The sequence below is a fragment of the Clarias gariepinus genome, chromosome 8 (assembly GCF_024256425.1).
Source record: "Clarias gariepinus isolate MV-2021 ecotype Netherlands chromosome 8, CGAR_prim_01v2, whole genome shotgun sequence".
NCBI lineage: Eukaryota > Metazoa > Chordata > Actinopteri > Siluriformes > Clariidae > Clarias > Clarias gariepinus.
Window position 1 is genome coordinate 35,951,306 of NC_071107.1, and position 20,154 is coordinate 35,971,459.

Below are 20,154 nucleotides of genomic sequence, written 5' to 3' on the forward strand. Positions count from 1 at the left end.
AAGTGATGTTACATATGAAAAACAATATCCATCCTTATTGCATTCGTAATTACTATTTGTGCTTAAAAGTCTATTGCACGCACCCCCTCCACACACACACACACACACACACACACATTTTTGTCACCTGTTAGTAAAATTTGTTTTTCTGTTAGGTAGGTGTGTGGTTTTATTATTTAATTGATATAATTAATAGGATGGGAATCACCAGAGACCTTACAATTCGATATGATCACAGAAACCGATTCGATTTGAATTGCGATTCTAAATGGTTTCACAATTTTATACTTTTTTGTAGTATTATTTTTTATAATACTAAAATAATAATAATTATTATATTCCAGATATTATATTATCAATATTATCAATGTTTTTTTTTTCTTCAGATTTTGTTACAATTCCCAATGAAAAACAGCAAATAATTGGCTTTTACCATATATGATGCTGTACTGGGTGAATAGTTTAGGGAGCACCACCTGCAGGATCGTAGAGGAACTGCAACATATTACCTCCTCTAATGCAAACATACAGTACTGTGTAAAAGTCTTAGGGTTTATTATTATTATTAGTAGTAGTAGTAGTAGTAGTAGTAGTATTGTACATGTTTATGATGAATGTTTATTTATGATGAATTATATATATATATATATATATATATATATATATATATATACACACACTACCGTTCAAAAGTTTGGGGTCACTTTCTAACTCCATGATGGTTTCTGATTTTTATTTCTTATTACATTGTAAAGGAATGCTAAAGGCGTTCAAAAATGCATTAATCTTCTTTGAACAGTTGATATTGAGATGTCTCTGCTACTTCTGCTCTGTAAAGACTTTATAACGCCTCTAATCTGAGGTGCTGTTAATTGGTCATTTTTCAGGCTGATAACTCTAAATGAACTTCTCGTCTGCGGGAGAGGTAGGTTTTGGTCTCGCCCTCCTGGGATGGCCTTCATGAGAGCCAGTTTCATTATGGTGCTTGACAGATTTTGCAAATGCACTTGACAATACTGTTCTTGCAAGAACTATTATAGAAGGGCTGACCTCTGTGTCTAATTACCGAATTCCATATGTGTTATTTTATAGTTTTGAAATCCCCAGTATTGTTGTAGAATGTAGAAAAAAAATCACTAAGCAAAAACAAAGAAATTTGCAAGTGACCCCAAACTTTTGAATGCTAGTGTGTGTATATATATATATATATATATATATAACGCCTGTTTTTAGACCACAATAATTCATAAGTATGCGGCTTTTTTTCCTTTTGCGGCCAATACAGCATCAATTCGTCTTGGGAATGACATTTACATGTCCTGCACAGTGGCCAGAGGAATTTTGAGCCGTTCTTTTTGCAAAATAGTGGCCAGGTCACTACGTGATGCTGGTGGAGGAAAAAGTTTCCTGACTCACTCACACCGAAGTTTGGCATTGGCACGAGTGACCAAACATTTGACTTTCTCAGCCCGGCCATGTACATTGACCCTGTGGAGCTCCCGACGAACAGTTTTAATGGAAACAAGAGAGCTGATACAATCTGAGTTAGCACCCGGACATCCCTTTTAGACAGCTTTCTCTTGCGTCCACAGTTACTCTTGTTGGATGTGGTTCGTCCCTCTTGGTGGTATACTGACATTACCATGGATACCGTGGCTCTTGATACATCACAAAGACCTGCTATCTTGGTCACAGATGCGCCAGCGTGACACGCACCAACAATTTGTCTTCTTTTGAACTCTGATATGTCACCCATAATGTTGTGTCCATTACAAAATTTTAAGCAAAACTGTTCTAATACTCTGCTAATTAAACCTTCACACACGTCTCTTACTGATGGAATGTACAATCAATGAAGATCGGCCAACAGGCTGGTCAAATGTAGCCATGAAACCTCCAACACTAAATTGGCCATCTAACAGGGAAAATATCTGAAAGAGTAAAAAGGAAGCTTCTCAGTTTTACTGCATGAAAAAAGAAGAAGGTGTGACAATATCCTCATTTTAAGCGAAGGGATATTACATGACTTACTGACGTTGCTTTATTAATTACTGAAGTACTGAAACTAAAATATCTGAAGTACTGTAGGTGGGACAACGTCCTTACAGGGACAGAGGCTGGTTCTGCAGCATGTTCAGTAAAACTAAGCAACTTATTTCATTATAAAACTGCAAAAAGTCTACCTTAGACTATTATTATTATTTAAAGCCAAGGTTCTTCACCAATTATTAACCTTGTTTCATTAATTATTCTATATTATAATATATAATGCACGGTGGTGTAGTGGTTAGCTCTGTCACCTTACACCTCCAGGGTCCGGGTTCGATTCCCGGCCAGGCTCGATTCCCGTGTCCGTGTGCATGGAGTTTGCGTGTTCTCTCTGTGTTTGGTGGGTTTCCCCCCACAGTCCAAAGACCTGCAGATAATTGGTGGTCCCAAAATGTGTATATGTGTGTGCCCTGCAATGGATTGACACCCTGTCCAGGGTGTATTCTGCCTAAGTCTCCTGTTATAGGCTCCAGGTATCCTGTAACGACCCTCAATACAGGATAAAGTGCTATAGAAAATAAATTTTAGAGTCTGGTCTGTTTGAATGTTCTTCCAGTGCTCGGTGGGTTTTCAGGTAGATTAAATTAAAGAAATTGGAAAGTTTACTGTGACTAAAGGTACAATTTCTAAATCATTTGTTTATGTAACAACCTCAGCAGCAACCTTTTTTCCCCTCTCGTCTGTATTTAGCATCACAAATATATAAATCACCTGCCATCATCTTTACCTGTTTGTATATATATATATATATATATATATATATATAAAGTCTCACTCTTTAGAAGCTAAATGTAAAGAGGTGTTGGGAGGCAAGTAAGACCATTAGCTGCTTGTTGGCCATATAAAAAAAACTGCACTGCAACTTTAAAGAATTATTTTTTTAATTGTTCCACTACACTGAGGTGCCAACAAGTTTTGGTTTTGGCGCTAAAAGAAATTACAGTGGAACCTTGGATAACGAGCACAATTTGTATTCGGAAATGGGCTTCTATTCCAAAACACCCGTAAACTAAATTCAATTTTCCTATAAGAAATAATGGAAACTCAATTTATTTGTTTCGACAGCCCGCCCCCCCCCCCCACCAAAAAAAAAGATTACTATAGCTATAAGAATAAAAATAAAAATAATTAACACAAAATATAAAGTTAAATTAAAACAATTAACCTGCACTTTACCTTTTAAAAAAAGTAAAAATAAATCCTGACAGATGTGTTTCCGTTTATGCGCACAGGCGCTATGTGTGTGTGTGTGTGTGTGTGTGTGTGTGTGTGTGTGTGTGAAGCTTCTCCCATCTCTCTCGAGAGTGTATAAATCGCATTGTGTCAAATCATTTGCTACTATTGTTAATTTTACTTCGCAGTGGTGGCCAAAAGTATTGGGACAAAAGTGGAATTCAATGTTTTAATGACTTTCTCAAATTTTTTAAATGGTGACAATCAGGATCATATGTATAAATAATTTTTTCCCCCACAATGAAATTGCTATACCATAATCAGTATTTACTATTAAGTCCTTTGTTCTTCAAAACCTGCTGGATCCGGCTGGTCAAAAAGACCGCTCAGGCGACGCCTGCCTGCTTGATCCCGTCCTGCTTGAATATTATATAAAATGATTTACCCAGGCTTGATTTCCAGGTTTTAGGCATTTTATGCACAGAGAAACTATAATACATGGCATATGGTGTCTTAATACTAGACACTGCTTAAGCAATGTTGGTTTCTTAAGTTTAAAAAAAGAAATAGAGATTTTTTTTTCTTTACAAATATCAAACGTTCAATAACCACCTCTCTGTCTCTCTTGTTTTCATTGCAGCACTCGGAGGGCGTGTGTGTGTTAGATACAGGAGCGACGCTCAGGTGAACACGTCCGTCATTAGAAAGGTGTGTGTGTATGTGTGTGTGTGCTCGCACTACTCCCACAACCCTCTGGTGAAAACACACACACTTCCCATTAGAGACGCTGTGACAAAACATAACATAAACATGAGGAGTATATATCAGGCACTGCCTGATCCCTGCAGTGGAGGGTGCCAGAATATATTTATAGACTATACTTGTGTACACTCTAGACTCACACGTGCATGATGTATCGTACATATCTTACACCTTGTGTTTATCACCAGAGGTCAGGATCTTCCCTGTGAGCGCGCCCTTATCGATCAACAACGTCGAAAGTCGCCTATTTTAAGAGGAAGTATGCGGAAGAGGAGGATGTCCAGGGAAGCCTACAGGGATATTTACAAAAAGTGAGAGTGACATATATTTGTTTCTCTCTCTCTCTCTCTCTCTTTACCTGAATACATCTATCCATCTCTCTTTCAAGTAACTTCTTAAGTATTCTTGATATTAATTTCTTACTTCTTCCTCCTCCAAACTGATTACTTCTTTCTCTCTCCTGACTTCTCTGCCTGTGCGTCCCTGAGCAGCACCTGATTTTGGGCGAGGAACGCAGCTGCATTTTGCGCCTGTCGCTGCAGAAGCTGCGTTTCCTGGACGACCCCGAGGCCTTCCTGCGCCGCGCCGTTCTCATCAACAACCTGCTGCGCAAGATCCACTCGGACGACGGGCAGAGGGACGGAGACAGACCGAGGAATGGAGAAAAACAGAAAGAAGAGGAAGAGGAGGAAGAAGAGAGGCTTTTTTACGTGGATAGGAAGAGACTGAAGGTCATGGTGGCGCCGGAACATGGACATTCCATCTTCCTCTATCCTCTTAATGACAACTGCTAAAATTTGCCATGATAAACTCGGGCATTTAAACCCAGCATCCAGAATGGCATAGGATAGAGACGGAGGTTTGTGTGTGTGTGTGTCTGTGCAGTAAGTGTAAGGCCTTGGAAGCTGGGATTGTCGCCATGTGAAACAGACTACAGGAAGCATCTGTGAACATCAGGGTTTGCTTTTCTTTTGTACTGAAAAATAAAGCCTCGAGCCTAACTGCCTCTCTAAAAAACTTTTACGTTGAGATTTTTTTTTTTTTTGGTTAGGTTTTTTTTTCAGGGATAAAAAAAAAGCCATGCACTTTGTATCTCTGTAGGTAAAGTGTTAAGTATGTTGGCTGAATAGTGTTCTGCTTGTATGAGCCACGGTTTCCAAGCAAAACGTCTAATGTAATACCTGTACACACATATGAAGTACAATGTGAGGACTTGTGTGGCATCTGCTTAAGTGAGAAGAATTTGTCTAGTTTACTAACTGAACAGGAAATAACTCGTAGTGCTCTATCGCCATCTACTGTTCACATGTGTAATCATTCATGGAACTTGATTTCCTGTAGTTATTTTTATGAATTATTTATTTTTACATTCCATGCAAAGTTCTCTTCAGATTTATGATTTCAGACAGTAAATATGCCTAAAAGTTCAATTAAGATAAGAGGGTAAAATTATTTTGGTCATGTATTTCTCTTATATTGAGCTAAAAGATGAATACAGTTTTGTTGTTGTACAGTTCTGGCTGTTCTTATACTGTTAGTATTTTTTTTTAAATACTTTACAGTTTAATTGCACTCCTGCTACTGACATTAAATGATCAGCCTTAACATATTAACATATCAAGATCATCTTTAAAAAGTAAGATATATTTAAATATATATTTAATGTAATGTTATATATTAAAAAAAAAAAAAACAAGCAGTGGTGCAGGCCTGGTTAATACTTTTGCTGTACGTGCGTGTGTGTGTGTGTATACACACATATAATGCCATGCAATGTCGACTATTGGCTTTTAATAGTTGAAATGTGTTTTTTTTTTTTTTTTTTTTGTATACATGTACATGTGTAAGGTAATGCTGGAATTGTTTTGTTTGAGTATATAAATGTGTAAAATTGATAAAAAAAGTGCTAACTTTTGGATATTTCATATTTTATTTATTTAAAAAAATAAGATCCTACACACACACACACTATATATATATATATATATATATATATATATATATATATATATATATGCCTTGCAATGTCAACTATTAGCTTTTAATAGTTAATAGTTGCAGTGTGTTTTTGTATAAATATACATGTGTATGGTGATGCTGAAATTGTTTTGTTTAAGAATGAATATGAATGTGTAAAATCTATCAACAAAGTGATACATTTAGGATATTACACATTTTATTTATTTTTGAAATGAAAGATTGTCATATTCTACTATATATATCGTATATATATATATATATATATATAATGTGTGTAAATCTTTTTTTGCCAAAAGACTAAAGTAGCAGTTAAAAGAAATCCGACTATTTTTCAGGTATTTCAAACCAATAAAAGACATTAAATAAAAAGACACATTTGAGGCTCCCTTTTGATGTTTTGTTGTCTGACGGCTGTTTGTGCGTCCCAGTTAACGTGCGCGTCACAGCGTGTGCGTGCTCGTTCCCGCTCGTCGCTTTACGTGAATGATCTGTCAGGAACCGGATATTCCACTCGCACGCGCGAGATAACGGTGTTTTTGTTTAGCGTCGCTTTTACTTACTGTGTAATAATCTCACGGCGCTGTGATAAACATATTCGGAACTAAAAATCATACTTTTTTTTTTTTTTTCACGCCATGGAGTGAGTTAGAATCTCGGAAGTTAAATATATTCGAGGTTGAACAGAAGCGAGCCGGTTAGCGCGGAAGAAGCGAGCCGTTACCCCCCCACACACACCGAGCCGTTTAGCCGTGTTGCTAGCCGGTGAACATGGGCAGCGCTTTGAGGTCGAATCTGTCGCGGCTGTTGACGGCGTTACACGACCCGCAGCACGTCGCCCGGTTTCAGGAGATGTGCGGTGTGCGGGGGACGTTCACGAAGTCGGACGGAGACCGGAGGAAGAGACCGGACCGGGGGGACGTGAACGGCGGCGCGGTGAACGGGACCGCGCACGGAGCTGGAGACGCGCGCCCGTCCTCTAACGGCTCCTCCGGGACCGCGCGCGGGCCGCTGCGCAGGAACTCTCTGACGGGAGACGCGGGACACCAGTTCGTCATCTCGAACCGCCTCCTGTACTACGTGTTCACGCTCGGCACCGAACTCGGCAACGAGATCTTCTACATCAGCTTCTTCCCGTTCCTCACCTGGAACTTCGACCCGTACGTGGCGCGCCGCCTGATCGCGCTCTGGGTCTGGGTCATGTACCTGGGCCAGTGCACCAAGGACCTCCTGCGCTGGCCGCGGCCCGCCTCGCCCCCCGTCGTCAAGCTCGAGGTCTTCTACGACTCCGAGTACAGCATGCCGTCCACGCACGCCATGTCCGGTACCGCCGTGCCGCTCGGGCTCTTCCTGCTCACCTACAACCGCTGGGAGGTAAGAGGACCAGTCAGGCTCAAACCCTGACCCCTAACCCTCAACCCTCAACCCTAACCCTGACCCTGACCCTGGAGGAACCCCCTCTGTCCAGCACATGGTAACCGACAGGACAGGACAGGTCCACCACCTGTGTGCAGTGTCTTGTTATTTTGTCATCCGTCACCAAACCTAGAATATGATTTTAAAAACTCCCTAAAACTCATACATCAACAGATTTCATCTTCTGTCCATTGGTGACAACTCTTTAAAACTGATCTGACACTCTTCAGTGTGTACTGAGTTCATACAGCGTTTATACTCTACAGACAAAACACATTCGTCAGCTGATTTCAGCTCGTATAAATTACACAAGTCTAGAAAAATACAGTCGACCAAAAGTATTGGTGCTCATTTTATTTTTAACGTTATACATATAATACAGAAATATAATACAGTGTGTGCTAAAGAACCTACTTCTGAAGTTTATGCAACATAGACATGACCAATCTCGTTTCCCTAAAAATTTCAAATTGCTAACTTCAGCCGTTTTGATTGTTTTCGATGATTTCATATTTCGACAAAAATGGCCATTTGTCATCGTTCTTCTGTCTCGCTTCAATTTATAATCATTCAAAATGCAAATAATGCATATTTCTTGATTTCTTGATGAGTATTGATACTACAGTTGATGTAAGCTTCTAGAAGTGTTCGACATGTGAAGAGTTGTTGCGTAAATTGTCTTTTGGTAAAAGCTTAAAATGCCCAAAAAAATCTGTAGTGTCTGTAACCAAATTTGTGGTTCAATATCTTAACAGATTTGCATTTTAAAATATGACACTTATTCAGGTTTTTGTCTCTTCATGTCCACGGTTTATCTGAATGACAGTTAAGATCATTGAAAGATTTGAATATGAAATAGTTACAGACATAAAAGAGCATAAAATTGTATTTAGCAAATGTCTATCTTTTTATTTGATAAAAATATAAATGTGTAGGCATTTTTTAGCAACAATACCATGTTTTGGCTGAGTAATGGATTTTAAAACAAGCTGAAGACTGAAACTTGCAGAACTCGTCTTTTTCCATAATCACAGACCCGTCGTCAGAGGATCTCCACCGTACAATTAGGCACGGAGGACCCGCGTTCCGTCGCTGGCATGAAGTTCAGTGTGACGAGTAATAATGCTCAAATATCACTGTAACCGAACAGACTGGAATAGTCCCGGGTCTTGATTGTGATTTAGCCTCATTAGTTCCCTTTAGTTCCCTTTATTACAAATTAATGATTAGAGTTTTGCACATCTTATATTTTCATGATAATCGTGTTTCCGATATAAAATACACTGCAAGTTTTTAATAAAGACAGTGTTCACTGTATCAAAGGCTGTATCACTACAGAAAATATAGTAAAACACTTTGTACTCTAGAACGGCAGTAAACTATAATATGGTAGCTAATAACATACCTGAGAAACCATAGCAACTGATTAATAATAACACCTTATCAACCATCTAACAACACCTGGCAGGACATGTCAACCAACTGCATGGCCAAAGCTTGGTATACCCTGTCAACTGCTTACAATACTACAGCGACACCATAGCAACCGCTCACAATACCACATCAGCACCTTAGCAACCACTTGCAAAACCACTGCAACAACCTAGCAACCACTTATAATCCCATAGGAACTCAAGAACAGCTTAGCAACCACTTGCAAAACCACCGCAATGACTTAGGAACATCCCAGCAACCACTTGCAATACCACCGCAACACCCTAACAAGGACTTGCAAAATTAGCACAGCAACCTAGAAACCATTAGCAACTACCTACACTAGCCACTACTTGTTATACCACAGTAATGACTTAGGATTAACCTAGAAACCACTGGCAATACCACATGCAACAACCTAGCAAACACTCGCAAAACAACTGCAACAACGTAGCAGCTATTTGCAATATACTAGCAACCACCTGGAGTACCAGAGGAACACCCTAGTAACACATGGTATGTCATGGCAACCACGTTTTAATGTTTAACATTAAAGCCTTCCATTTCCGGTTCTAGCAGGACGTCTTGCTGTGCAGTAACACCAGACGAGCGAGAGAGCGGAAACATCATCAGTGATGTCATGTGATCATGTGTGACTGACCAATCAAAGTTAACCGATGCAAGCCTGGTTGCCCATCAGTCGGCGCGTTTGTGCACATGTTGCCTCAGAGGTATAGATGTTTTTCAGCCGAGAAGCCTTAAAGTGACGCCGATATCCCTCACAAGGGCACATATTTCCAGCTCTCTGCTCTTTAGCAGTGTTTAGTTTGTCTTAGCGCCAAACTGCTCGTAAAAAGAAAAAAAAAGAAAGAAAGTTGGTCGAGGTGTGACTCGTTATCTTCGTTATCTATGAGCTTTAGTTTTTTTAAAGGCAAGCAAGGTCATGTCGATTATTTGAGTACACAGAGAGGAGCATTCTCTCATAATTCCCACTCGATCACCTTAGCGAGTGAATCCACACCGAGCTGAGAGTTAAAACAAAGACACACACACACACACGCATGGCGATTTGTGAATGTAAATCTTTATCTTGGTGGATGCAAATCTTATGGATTTTGTTTTTGAGGTTCGTTAGCGAGTCACGAACGTGAAGCCACGTGTAGGGATCGTTTTTAACACCGAACGTGTTTAACGTTACCTGTCAAATCCATAGGAACAACAGCGTTTCGGTTCCAGTGTTCTGACATCCGGTACTACTGTTTTATTGAGTGTGTTTTGTTTGTATTTTATTGTGTTCCTGTTGCCGTATTCACATGTGTGTTAAACTGCTGGAGGCGCAGCGATGTCGTTGTGGGCGGAGTTAGCATTTGAAAGGCGCTCTTTCAAATGGTGTATTAGCCGAGTCACTGAGTTCAGGAGTTCATTCACGAAGACAAAACAGTCTTTAAAAAGATTTCGTTTTTGCCAATTTCTTAGAAAGCGTTCAGGTGCAGGTAAACACTCTGGTAGGGGAGTACGCCGGCTATGTGTCGACGTTTCACACTTTTCCAATTTGTCTTAAAGTTAAATCTAAATTAAGTTATAATTTAATTTAATAATAATAAGTTGAATCTAAATCAACATTAATGTTGTACAGGTTAACCTTCTTACCAAACAACATGTTTATATAAATCAACCATACTTTATTAGCAGTTACGGTAATCAAATCGCAGGTGCAGTTGTTCTAATAAGTTATTGTTTCTATAACAACAGCTCGAATCGCAGGTGTACTTGTTCTAATAAGTTATCGTTTCTATAGCAACCGCTCAAACCATTTAAAAAAAGTCATAATTTCTATATCAACAGCTCGTTACACAGGTACGCTTGTTCTACTGCATTACTTTTTGTAGCAACAGCGTGAATCACATGTGCGTTTGTTGTAAACCAATATTGTTTCTATAGCAACAGCTCAAATCGCAGGTGCGCTCGTTCTTATACATTATTGTTTCTATAGCAACAGATCAGATCGCAGGTGCGCTCGTTCATATACGTTATTGTATCTATAGCAACCACTAGAAACATAGGTGTACTAATCCAAAATTGTTTCCATAGCAGCAGTTCAAACCGCAGTTATCGTTTCTACAGCAACAGCTCAAATTGCAGGTGCGCTTGTTCTAATACGTCATCGTTTCTCTAGCATCTGGGGTTTTTTTTTGTTGTAATGCGTTATCGTTTCCAACTGCTTAAATTGCAGGTGTGCTTGTTCTAATGCTTTATCGTTTCCATAGTAACAGCTCAAATCTCTGCTGCGCTTGTTCTAGTACAATGTTCGTTCCTTAAGCAACAACAGCGAAGCAGAACATAACGCCCGCATTCGAACAAAGCAGAACAGAGACGCTTTGTTTCGTCAGAAACACATCTCGCCCGGGTCTGATTGTAGGTTTTGTAAAAGCTCACCATAAAGCCGCTGTTTGTTTGTCTGGATTTTTGTGTCTAATCCCGAGTGACGCTGAGGCGGGAATGCGGTTCTGCGTCGGAGAGGGGGCGGAGCTGTGACGACTCTTCGTAGGTTTGGGGTCCGAACCAGTACTTTTAACTTTTATACTCACAGGAACTGTACACATGGGGCTGTAAGAGTTGTGTTCAACATCTGTGTGTGTGTGTGTGTGGCTCCTAATTACCACGACTGTGATTAGTGTTTCCCCTCAGTGACTTGTTACTTATCAGCACAAAGAGAGATACGAGGCTCTGCTGTTCCTGATAAACTGGTTCAGGCTCACATTCTCTCTCTCTCACACATTCTCTCTCACATTCTCTGTTTTTCTCTTTTTCTCATTACCTCTCTCTCTCTCCCTCTTTGTCCACTTTCCTTTTTTTTGCTCTCACTCACCTCTTGTCTCGTTCTTTCTCTCCTTTTTCAGTGTCATTCTCTCGTTTCTTTTCTTATATCCTTTCTTGATCTTTCACTCTTTCTTACATGCTTTGCTCCTTCCTTAATTCATTCCATTTCACTCGTCCTTCATTTCTTTCATTTCATCTATTTCATACTCTTAATAAGTCTCTCTTCTCTTTTCTCTCTCTCTCTCTTAGTTTTGTTTATTTTTCTCTTACTCTCTCTCTCCTTTTCAATCTCAGTCTTTCTCTTCTCTTCGTCTCTCTCACTTCCTCCTGCACTTTCTTTTCATTCTCACATGTTCTTTATCATTCTCTCTCTTTCATCTTTTCTGATGAGACACGAACCGTTCCTTATTGTTCCTTTTTCTGTCTCTACGTGTTAATGTCTCTAGTTCCTTTATTTTGTTATTTGTTACGCTCTTTTTTTCTTTTATCGCTTCTTCCTTCTTTCATCTTCCTTTTCTGCCTCTTAATATCACTTCCCAGTGATATGATATAAAATAGGGGAGGAGACCGAGTGTGTGTGTGTGAGAAAGAGAGAGAGAGGGACGGAGAGACTAATTCCTATTATGGAGATGGTCTTCTCAGACTTATTCAAGCATGTTCCTGTGGCCTGTTGCTCAAGCAGAGGAGGGGTTCACCATCTCACACACACACACACACACACACACACATGTATGCACGAGCACAGCTTCCTTACACAGCTTATTACATTCCGTCTCAGTCGCACGCAAATCTTTTTCTCTCTTCTCTTCTTCAGAGAGACACAAAACAAGATGAAACAAGCGCAGGAGCTCCTTTTCAGCCGCGTTGTATTGTGGGTAACACGAGCGCGCCGGAACATCGTTCAGGGGAAGGAAAAAAAAACCCTCATGCGGTTCGTGTCTCATCAGGTTACAGGCTGAGACACAAAACCTGACCTGGAGGTTAAAATCAAACGCTCTGACATGAGGGGTTTACTTCCTACTCTGGTGTCATCTTGCTCTCTCTTTCTCTCTCTCTCTCTCACACACACACACACACACACGCAGGTAAAGGTACAGCAGCTGCAGCTTTCTTCTTTTCTGGATATATTCCACAACACACACACATAGCTTACAAGCTCTGCAATTAATTCTTCTTTTCTTTCACACACACACAAAAGAGAGATAGAGGAATAACAGAGGAGAAGTGCTGATGGTGTGTGTAACCGCGAGCTGTTTGTTGTGTTCTTTTTATTTTGTTAATTTCGCCGATTGCTGCAAAATAGACCGCTGATTGAACGTGTGTTTTTTGTAAAAGTGTCCCCTTTACGGTTACTATCCAGTCGTATCACTAAGTGTTACTGCGTTAGAGGAAATTAATCATCAATAAAGCGCAGACGGCGTTACTGTCGATTTTTTTTTTTTTTTTTTTTGAAAGGGTTTTATTCCACTTGCACCTCAAACACATTTAAACGAGAATGATTTTTAATTGGTTTATAGCCACATTTAACATTTTACACAAGACCTACTAGAGACGGGACTCGCCAGGGACCAGACAATTCGGTACGCATTGCGATCATGTTAGTATCGCCATTTTATAAATACAGGTAGTCCCCGACTTACGAACATTCGGGTTACGAATTTCCGCAGATACGAACGGACCGTGGTTCTACAAACAGTGCACCAGATACCAATATTTACAATTATATACAATATTGTCAGTGTGTAAGTGAATGTATAAAATGTCCGTTATATATTGTGTGTGTGTGTGTGTCTGTGTGTTGTCTCTCCCGACCCCCGTTTTCCCGAGTACCTTTTAAACGAGGTCCACTGTGACCCCGCTGTTGTGTCAAAGGCTTTGTCTGACTTACGAACAAATTCAACCTATGAAAGTGCTCCCAGACCGGGACTTATAAAATAGATCATTTCATAAATCTGGGATTTTTTTTGTTACAATTCTAAAGAATTGCAACATTTTACCAGCTTAAAGGCAAACAAATTTAAATGACAAATTTTTGAAAAATCGATTTTGGACAAAAGAATCACGAAACATTATCAAATTTTTTTCCCATCTCTATAAGGTACAGCAGTGTGTCAGCTAGAAACAGTGTTTTATTAAACTCATTATTAAAGTCAGAAAGACCAAAAAAAAAAGAAAAAATCAGGTTGTGAGGTGAAAGAGAGAGAGAGAGAGAGAGAGAGAGAGAAAAGTGTGCTGCTTCCAACCAATCAGATTCGAGAACGCCTCAGACGGTAGCAGTTGTAGTGTAATGCTGCATGTTCACTTACGACAGATATGCTGACTTTTTTTTTTTATTCCAGCGTTATCATACTCTCTCACACACTCACCATTAAACTGTCATTTAAACCGTTTGGCACAGTGTGTGTGTGTCAGATGTCAAGCGTGAGTGAGATATAGCCTCTGAAAGCATTGAGTCATGCTTCTAGCTGACGTGTTCCCCGTGGAAAAAAAAAGTCACCGTGACCCGAAAACGCAAACACGAACACGTACGATGTGCGAGCGAGAAGATCCTGCTGAGATCAGTGAACTAGCGCTAGCAACCCTCTGAGAGCGCGCGCCTTTCCACCTCCTGCTTTTTTCTTGGGCTCACGGGAGAGTGCAAGCTTTCGTTTACACACACGCACACACATGCACAAGCCTCGTGACAGTTTCTTAGCTAGTGTAATTAGGGCTAAAAAAGTAAGAAGATACTCGTTATTACTTATGCATTAATAAAACAAAGGTGTGAAGGTCAGGTGTTAAAGGAAAATGTCAGTGCCGTCATGGTCTGATCAGGTGGCTTTACTGCAGCATCATCATCGTCTTATTAGGTGTCGTTACTGCAGCATCATCATGGTCTGATCAGGTGGCATTACTGCAGATGGAACGCGCCGAGGCATTTTATTGCGCTTTTTAACGCCAAGCCAATTTGATAACAACATTAGAGAATGATGTCACACTTTATATCACTTTAGATGCCTCGTCGTGTCGTACCTCCACACAACATGCTCCTGTCTCCGGAGACTCCATGCACATCATGTAAATGTCTCCTTACATTACAGTTACTATGGAAACGATAACGTGTCCAATCGAGCGCATTAACACAAACCCACGCTGCTTTTATCCACCTCAGTTTAATCCACCTGACCAAACAGAATTTTAACAGCATGCATGTCTTCATTATGTTTAACTTTGTAAATTATGCTGTGTTGTTTTTGACTGTTGTAAAAATAATGTCAGTGAACTCCCATGTTCGTTTCTCCGCCAGTACCCGTTCCTTCCTGGACTCGCCCTGGCTTTGACCTGGAGTCTGCTGGTGTGTGTGAGCCGCGTCTACATGGGCATGCACTCCATCCTGGTAAGCCAAAAAAAAATGCATCGACACACAGTCACATTTATATACTGTATATCTGAAGTCTTTACAAAGTGAAGTGAAGCAAAACAAACATCAGTGTAAAATTAAATGATTAAAAAAAATTTAAGCCTGCATTAGTAATATTTTAATTTAAAAAAATCAGCTGTTTTATGTAACAGACTTAAACTATATTATGTTATTATAAAAATATATAATAACATAATATATTTTAATAATGTTAGTCATTGACTGTTAAGTTTTTTTCTGAAGGTTACATTATTTTTTGTTTTTTAAAATCACTGAAAGATTTTTTCAGTTGTAATTTTAATCTGTTTTTGTTTGGTTTTTATATATATATATATATATATATATATATATATATATATTTTTTTTTTTTTTACAATTTTATCCTTCCTCAATTTAATTTATTTTAATTTGTAGTATTTTGGCACATGGCAACCCATTTACATAATAAAAGTAATATCTATAAAATTATTTATTAATTACTTTAATTGGTTGGTTTTCTTTTTAATTCTTTTTTTAATTTGATCTTTTTTTTCATCTTTCTTTTATTTAATTTGTATTATTCTTGGATATGGCAAAAAGTTATTATTTATTTGTTTGTTTGTTTGTTTGTTTCATCATTTTATTTTTATTTATGTATATCTAGAAATTGTTATTTAATTTGTAGTATTCCTACACATGGCAACCTGTTTACATAATACAAGGGACATGTATAAAATCATTTTCTAATTTTTTTTTTCTATTTGTTGGTTTACTTGTTTTTAAGTTTTTTTTTATTTATGTAATTACACATGGGAACCTGTTTACACAATGCTAGGGATATATCCTGTCTGGCCAAAAAAAAAAAAAAAGTTGTTCACTTTAAAATTCCATTCAGTCACATGTACCTGGTTTACCTGGTGTCGGGTATATGCGTGAAAATGATTCTGTCTGAGTCCTGGAATGCGGCCGTTCAATCAGGGGGAAAAAACCTCCATAGATGTGATCCTCTGGTGATTCAGTACATTCAGGTGGTCAGCTGACTTCATTTTATTGCCCCATAACGTTATTGAGTCTCGACCTGAGTAACTGATCAACCCCAGATCATAACACTGTCTCCAGCACTATGCATCGCTTCATGCGCTTCCTTTCTTACCCTGACACGCCCATCACTCTGGAGTAGGGTCAGTCTGGACTCATCAGGTCACATGACCTTTTTCCATCACAGTCTTTTTTTCTTCTGATGAGTCTCATTAACAAGTGGTTTTCTTATAGACACACAGCTGTTTAGTCCCAATCCTGTGAGTTCTCATCAAATTGTGTGTGTGGTTTTAATAATGTGCTGGACCCAGTTTTAGTCATTTCACATCTCTTTAGTTGTTATGTTTGCTTGATACCGGACAATAATTTGACTGTTTGTTTGTTTTTTGGGCCAGGTAGTGTATGAAATTAGTTTCATTTACGTGTTTGTTTATTGTTTGTCAAACTCTTCTTAGATTATCTGTTGCATGGAGAAATGTTGAATCAGTTTACATCGATCAGTACTATTGTATTGTAAATCTCAAAGCGGCTCCTTATCATTATATCGATAAGTAAATAAATAGCTATATAATCACCTCGTTTATGAGTCTAACATCACCGCGCTCAGTGTACTTTGTGCTCCAGTTAATTTTATCGAAAATGTGTTTACTGTTTGTTTTTCACGTAATCGCATAGAAAAAAGAATGATTGACTCACATGTCATGTCGATCGTCAATTATTCACCACAGGATAATCTGACCTGAGAAACCACAAGCAGCTTCGGGTCAGCTTTCAAAAATACCTGATACTCAGGGTACTCACTGAACACGTGTGCACACACACACACACACACACACACACACACACACACACGCACACACAAACATACAAACACACATGCTTCTTCAGGTTACATAAAGAACACACTGTTTGAGCATGATGTTTCGTTATTAATATGCCGTGAAAGGAGACATCTGTCTGGTTAATGAATGATGGTTTAAAGAGCGCTTGTAAAAAAGCTGTGTCATGATTTTTGCAACTTTTATTGGAATTTTATTTATTTGTTTGCCTGTAATCAGTTTCTGTTCAGACACTACAAATTCTGGTTTCTCCAAATCAATTGTATTTACTTTCCCCTAATCTTAAACTTTTATGGACTAAAGTTCAGGTCGCATGTGAAATTGAGAGCAAAGGTGACCTTTAAATCAGTCAGGTACAATCAGCTCAAGTATCGTCAAGCCTTTAAAGGTCAAAGCCATAAATATCTGCTATAATCATCATATAATCCGCTTTAAATATCAACCTCAGCATTTAGGCTGCTGCGACTGAACCATATCGTCTCTATACTGGTTAATATTACACTATAGATCCAGAAGTTTGTGCACCCCTGGCCTCCCACACATCCTTTCTGAACAGTTATGACAGATTTAATAGGATTTCGGATTTGTGTTCAATCGGCTGCTGACGTCTGGGGTGATGTCACACAGGACATTCGAGTTGTTTAACACACCCTGTCTCGCTTTGTGCATGCAGGAACAGAGGAAGTCGTGTGCTTCCTGCATTGTTCGTTTGATGGTCACAGACTTTTAACCCTATAGTCTGTTATCTTTGTCTGATATTTACATTTGTGTTTTATATTTTTTCGTCCCCCCAGGACGTGATCGTCGGATTCCTGTTCAGCCTGCTCATCCTGGCCGTCTTCAGTCCCGCCCTGGAAGCTATCGACGCATTCACCCTGTCCTCCAGATACGCCCCCGTCCTCGTTGTGTCACTGCACGCCATCTTAGGGCTTTTCTCCTTCACCCTGGACACATGGAGCACGTCCCGCGGTGACACCGCTCAAATCCTGGGGACGGGCGCCGGCATCGCCGTGTCGTCTCACCTCAACCACCAGCTGGGCCTGATCGTCGATCCTCCCGCCTCCATGTTGCCCATGCAGCCTCCGCCGCTCAGCCTGGGCCTCTTCGGGTGGAGCGTGCTCCGGTTCGTCCTGGGCGTGGTGATGCTGATCGTCACGAGGGCGGCGATGAAGGCCCTCACGATCCCGCTGGTGTGCCGTGCCGTCGGGGTCCCGAGCCACGACGTCCGGAAAGCCAGACAGCACATGCAGGTCGAGCTTCCATATCGGTACATCGTCTACTGGACTGTAGGCTTCAGCGCTTTCTTCCTCGTACCCTTTATCTTCAGCTGCATTGGCTTGTCCTGATCAGGCTGATCAGGTAGAGCTGGAGGTGTAGCGCATCTGAGACCAAAAAAAAAAAAATATCTAACAAATTGATTTGAGAAAGAAAAGAGTTTACCATTAAACCTCCACATCCACAGCTACTTCATATATTTTTCTAAAAGCAGGTCATATGTTCAGGGTTTATACATTGATGTAGCTTCAGTTTCTAATGCACATGGCGAAAAGGCACATATTATTATTATTATATATTTTTTGTTGTTTGTTTGTTTTTTAAACCGAACCCTGTGAATGCACGTTCCCAGACTTTTCAGTACATCAGCAGCACCTTGGACACTTGAAGATTTTTTTCTTCACCTAAATAAGATTCCATGATGGGTTTTTTTTTTTGTCTGTTTGTTTATTTGTTTTATTTGACTGAAATATTTCTAACCACTGACTGAACCCTGGACCGGGCAAATCTGATCAGAAAAGACAAACCTGTGGAGACTTTAGATGTGGCATCTAGTCATGGACACTTGGAGGTCATGCTTCTCCAATTTTTTTGTTTAGGACTTTAGTGATTAAACCACTTTCTAATGCTAAATAATAGCAATAATTCAGGGTTGATTTGTGCACACAGTTTAAGCATTCCCTTTGCTTATTAATATGAATAAAAAAAAAAAACTTTAGAATTTCAGAACCGAAACAAACTCATTGGGAGAAAGCGAACACGTGTTTTTTGTTTCTTTCCCTTTTTGTTTTTTTTTTGTTTTTTTTCCCCTGACATTAGTTTTACTTCCTGCTTTCGACTTCCTCCTGAAAGCCTCCTGATGGGTTTCCCTCCCGTCGCCTCGTGCTTGATTTGTTAACCGTCCTCACATGCACCGCAACAGAATTTTCCCCAAGATCTGCAAACCTGTTGTGCAGATTTAAAGCACACGTCGCGTTTGTTTACGTAGCTCGGGTCAGAAAGGCGTCCACCCGCACCTCGAATTTACTGTCGCATTTGGACAATCAGCTCTAACTGATCTGTGGTCGCTTTCTGATAGCCAGCCTTTCTCCTGCTCCTTTTTTTTTTTTTTGTAATACGTGATACAAACAAAACAAAAAAAAAAAGCTCGTCTACTGTGTAAGTCTGCTGTTTTAGACCTTTATGTTTGTGGTACTATTTTAATAAGAAATGCACTGTTTCCCTGTTTCCTCTGCTCCTGAGTCCGCGTGCACTACGTCATCGTCAGGCTTTTTTTTTTGTTTTATCTCTTTGTGTGTGTGTGTGTGAGACAGTACCTAGCGTACCATTGTCACTTGAGGATGTGGCCTATTCGGCTACTTTGTTTTTACAATTTTTATGTAGGATTTAGTGTCATAGCGGAGTTTTGGCACCTAACTGCGATTTAACCTAACCGTGAGGTAGGAAGGGGTCGCTTTATTATTTTAATGATTATTTAATGATTTGTAAATAAGTTTGAGTCCTAGCACCGTCAAGGCGTAGCCCGCGATTCGGACTCAGACTTAAGTCGCTTTGGATAAAATGTAAAGAAAGCGCTGTGGGAGTGATCAGACGAGTCGGCTAATTAGGTGATATTGCATCGTACCTAATTTGCGTACATCCAAAATGCTTGTTTGTCTCCGGCGTGTGTAAATATGCAGGCTGTGTTTTAGTGTGTGTGCTTTTAGTTTATGAGTTTAGGCTCGGCACATTGTTGGAGACGTAATCAGGAGACTCAACAAAACAACCTGGACGCCCTGAACCAATTCATTCATATTTAAAGAATCTGGTTTAATTGAGAAAGGAAAAAAAAGCCTCACAAAATCTTTCTCTTTTTGTGCCCTTAAATGCCTTTTTAAAATTAGGGCCATGGGATTGTTTCTGAGAACACTCGACTCCAAAGTCTGGTTTATTTTGATCAGTGTGAACACAATCGCCCTGTGCATTGTCGGTCTCCTTTGAGATCTCTGTCAT

At 39.6% G+C, this 20,154-nt stretch overlaps 1 protein-coding gene across 1 annotated transcript; it reads left to right on the forward strand.

Annotated features, from left to right (window-relative positions):
• Positions 1-6,444: 6,444 nt before the first annotated feature.
• Positions 6,445-18,251, forward strand: sgpp1b (sphingosine-1-phosphate phosphatase 1b). Its single transcript, XM_053502093.1, has 3 exons — positions 6,445-7,335; positions 14,918-15,007; positions 17,682-18,251. The coding sequence occupies exons 1-3, from the start codon at positions 6,733-6,735 to the stop codon at positions 18,231-18,233; spliced, it is 1,245 nt and encodes a 414-aa protein (XP_053358068.1). The 5' UTR covers positions 6,445-6,732; the 3' UTR covers positions 18,234-18,251.
• Positions 18,252-20,154: the final 1,903 nt, after the last annotated feature.

What these genes read in the sequence shown, in the direction of transcription:
- sgpp1b (XM_053502093.1), top strand. Translation starts at nt 6,733, where the DNA reads ATGGGCAGCGCTTTGAGGTCGAATCTGTCGCGGCTGTTGACGGCGTTA. An exon ending in TCACCTACAACCGCTGGGAG is followed by an intron (nt 7,336 to 14,917) that starts GTAAGAGGACCA and finishes TTTCTCCGCCAG; the next exon opens with TACCCGTTCCTTCCTGGACT. An exon ending in TGGGCATGCACTCCATCCTG is followed by an intron (nt 15,008 to 17,681) that starts GTAAGCCAAAAA and finishes TCGTCCCCCCAG; the next exon opens with GACGTGATCGTCGGATTCCT.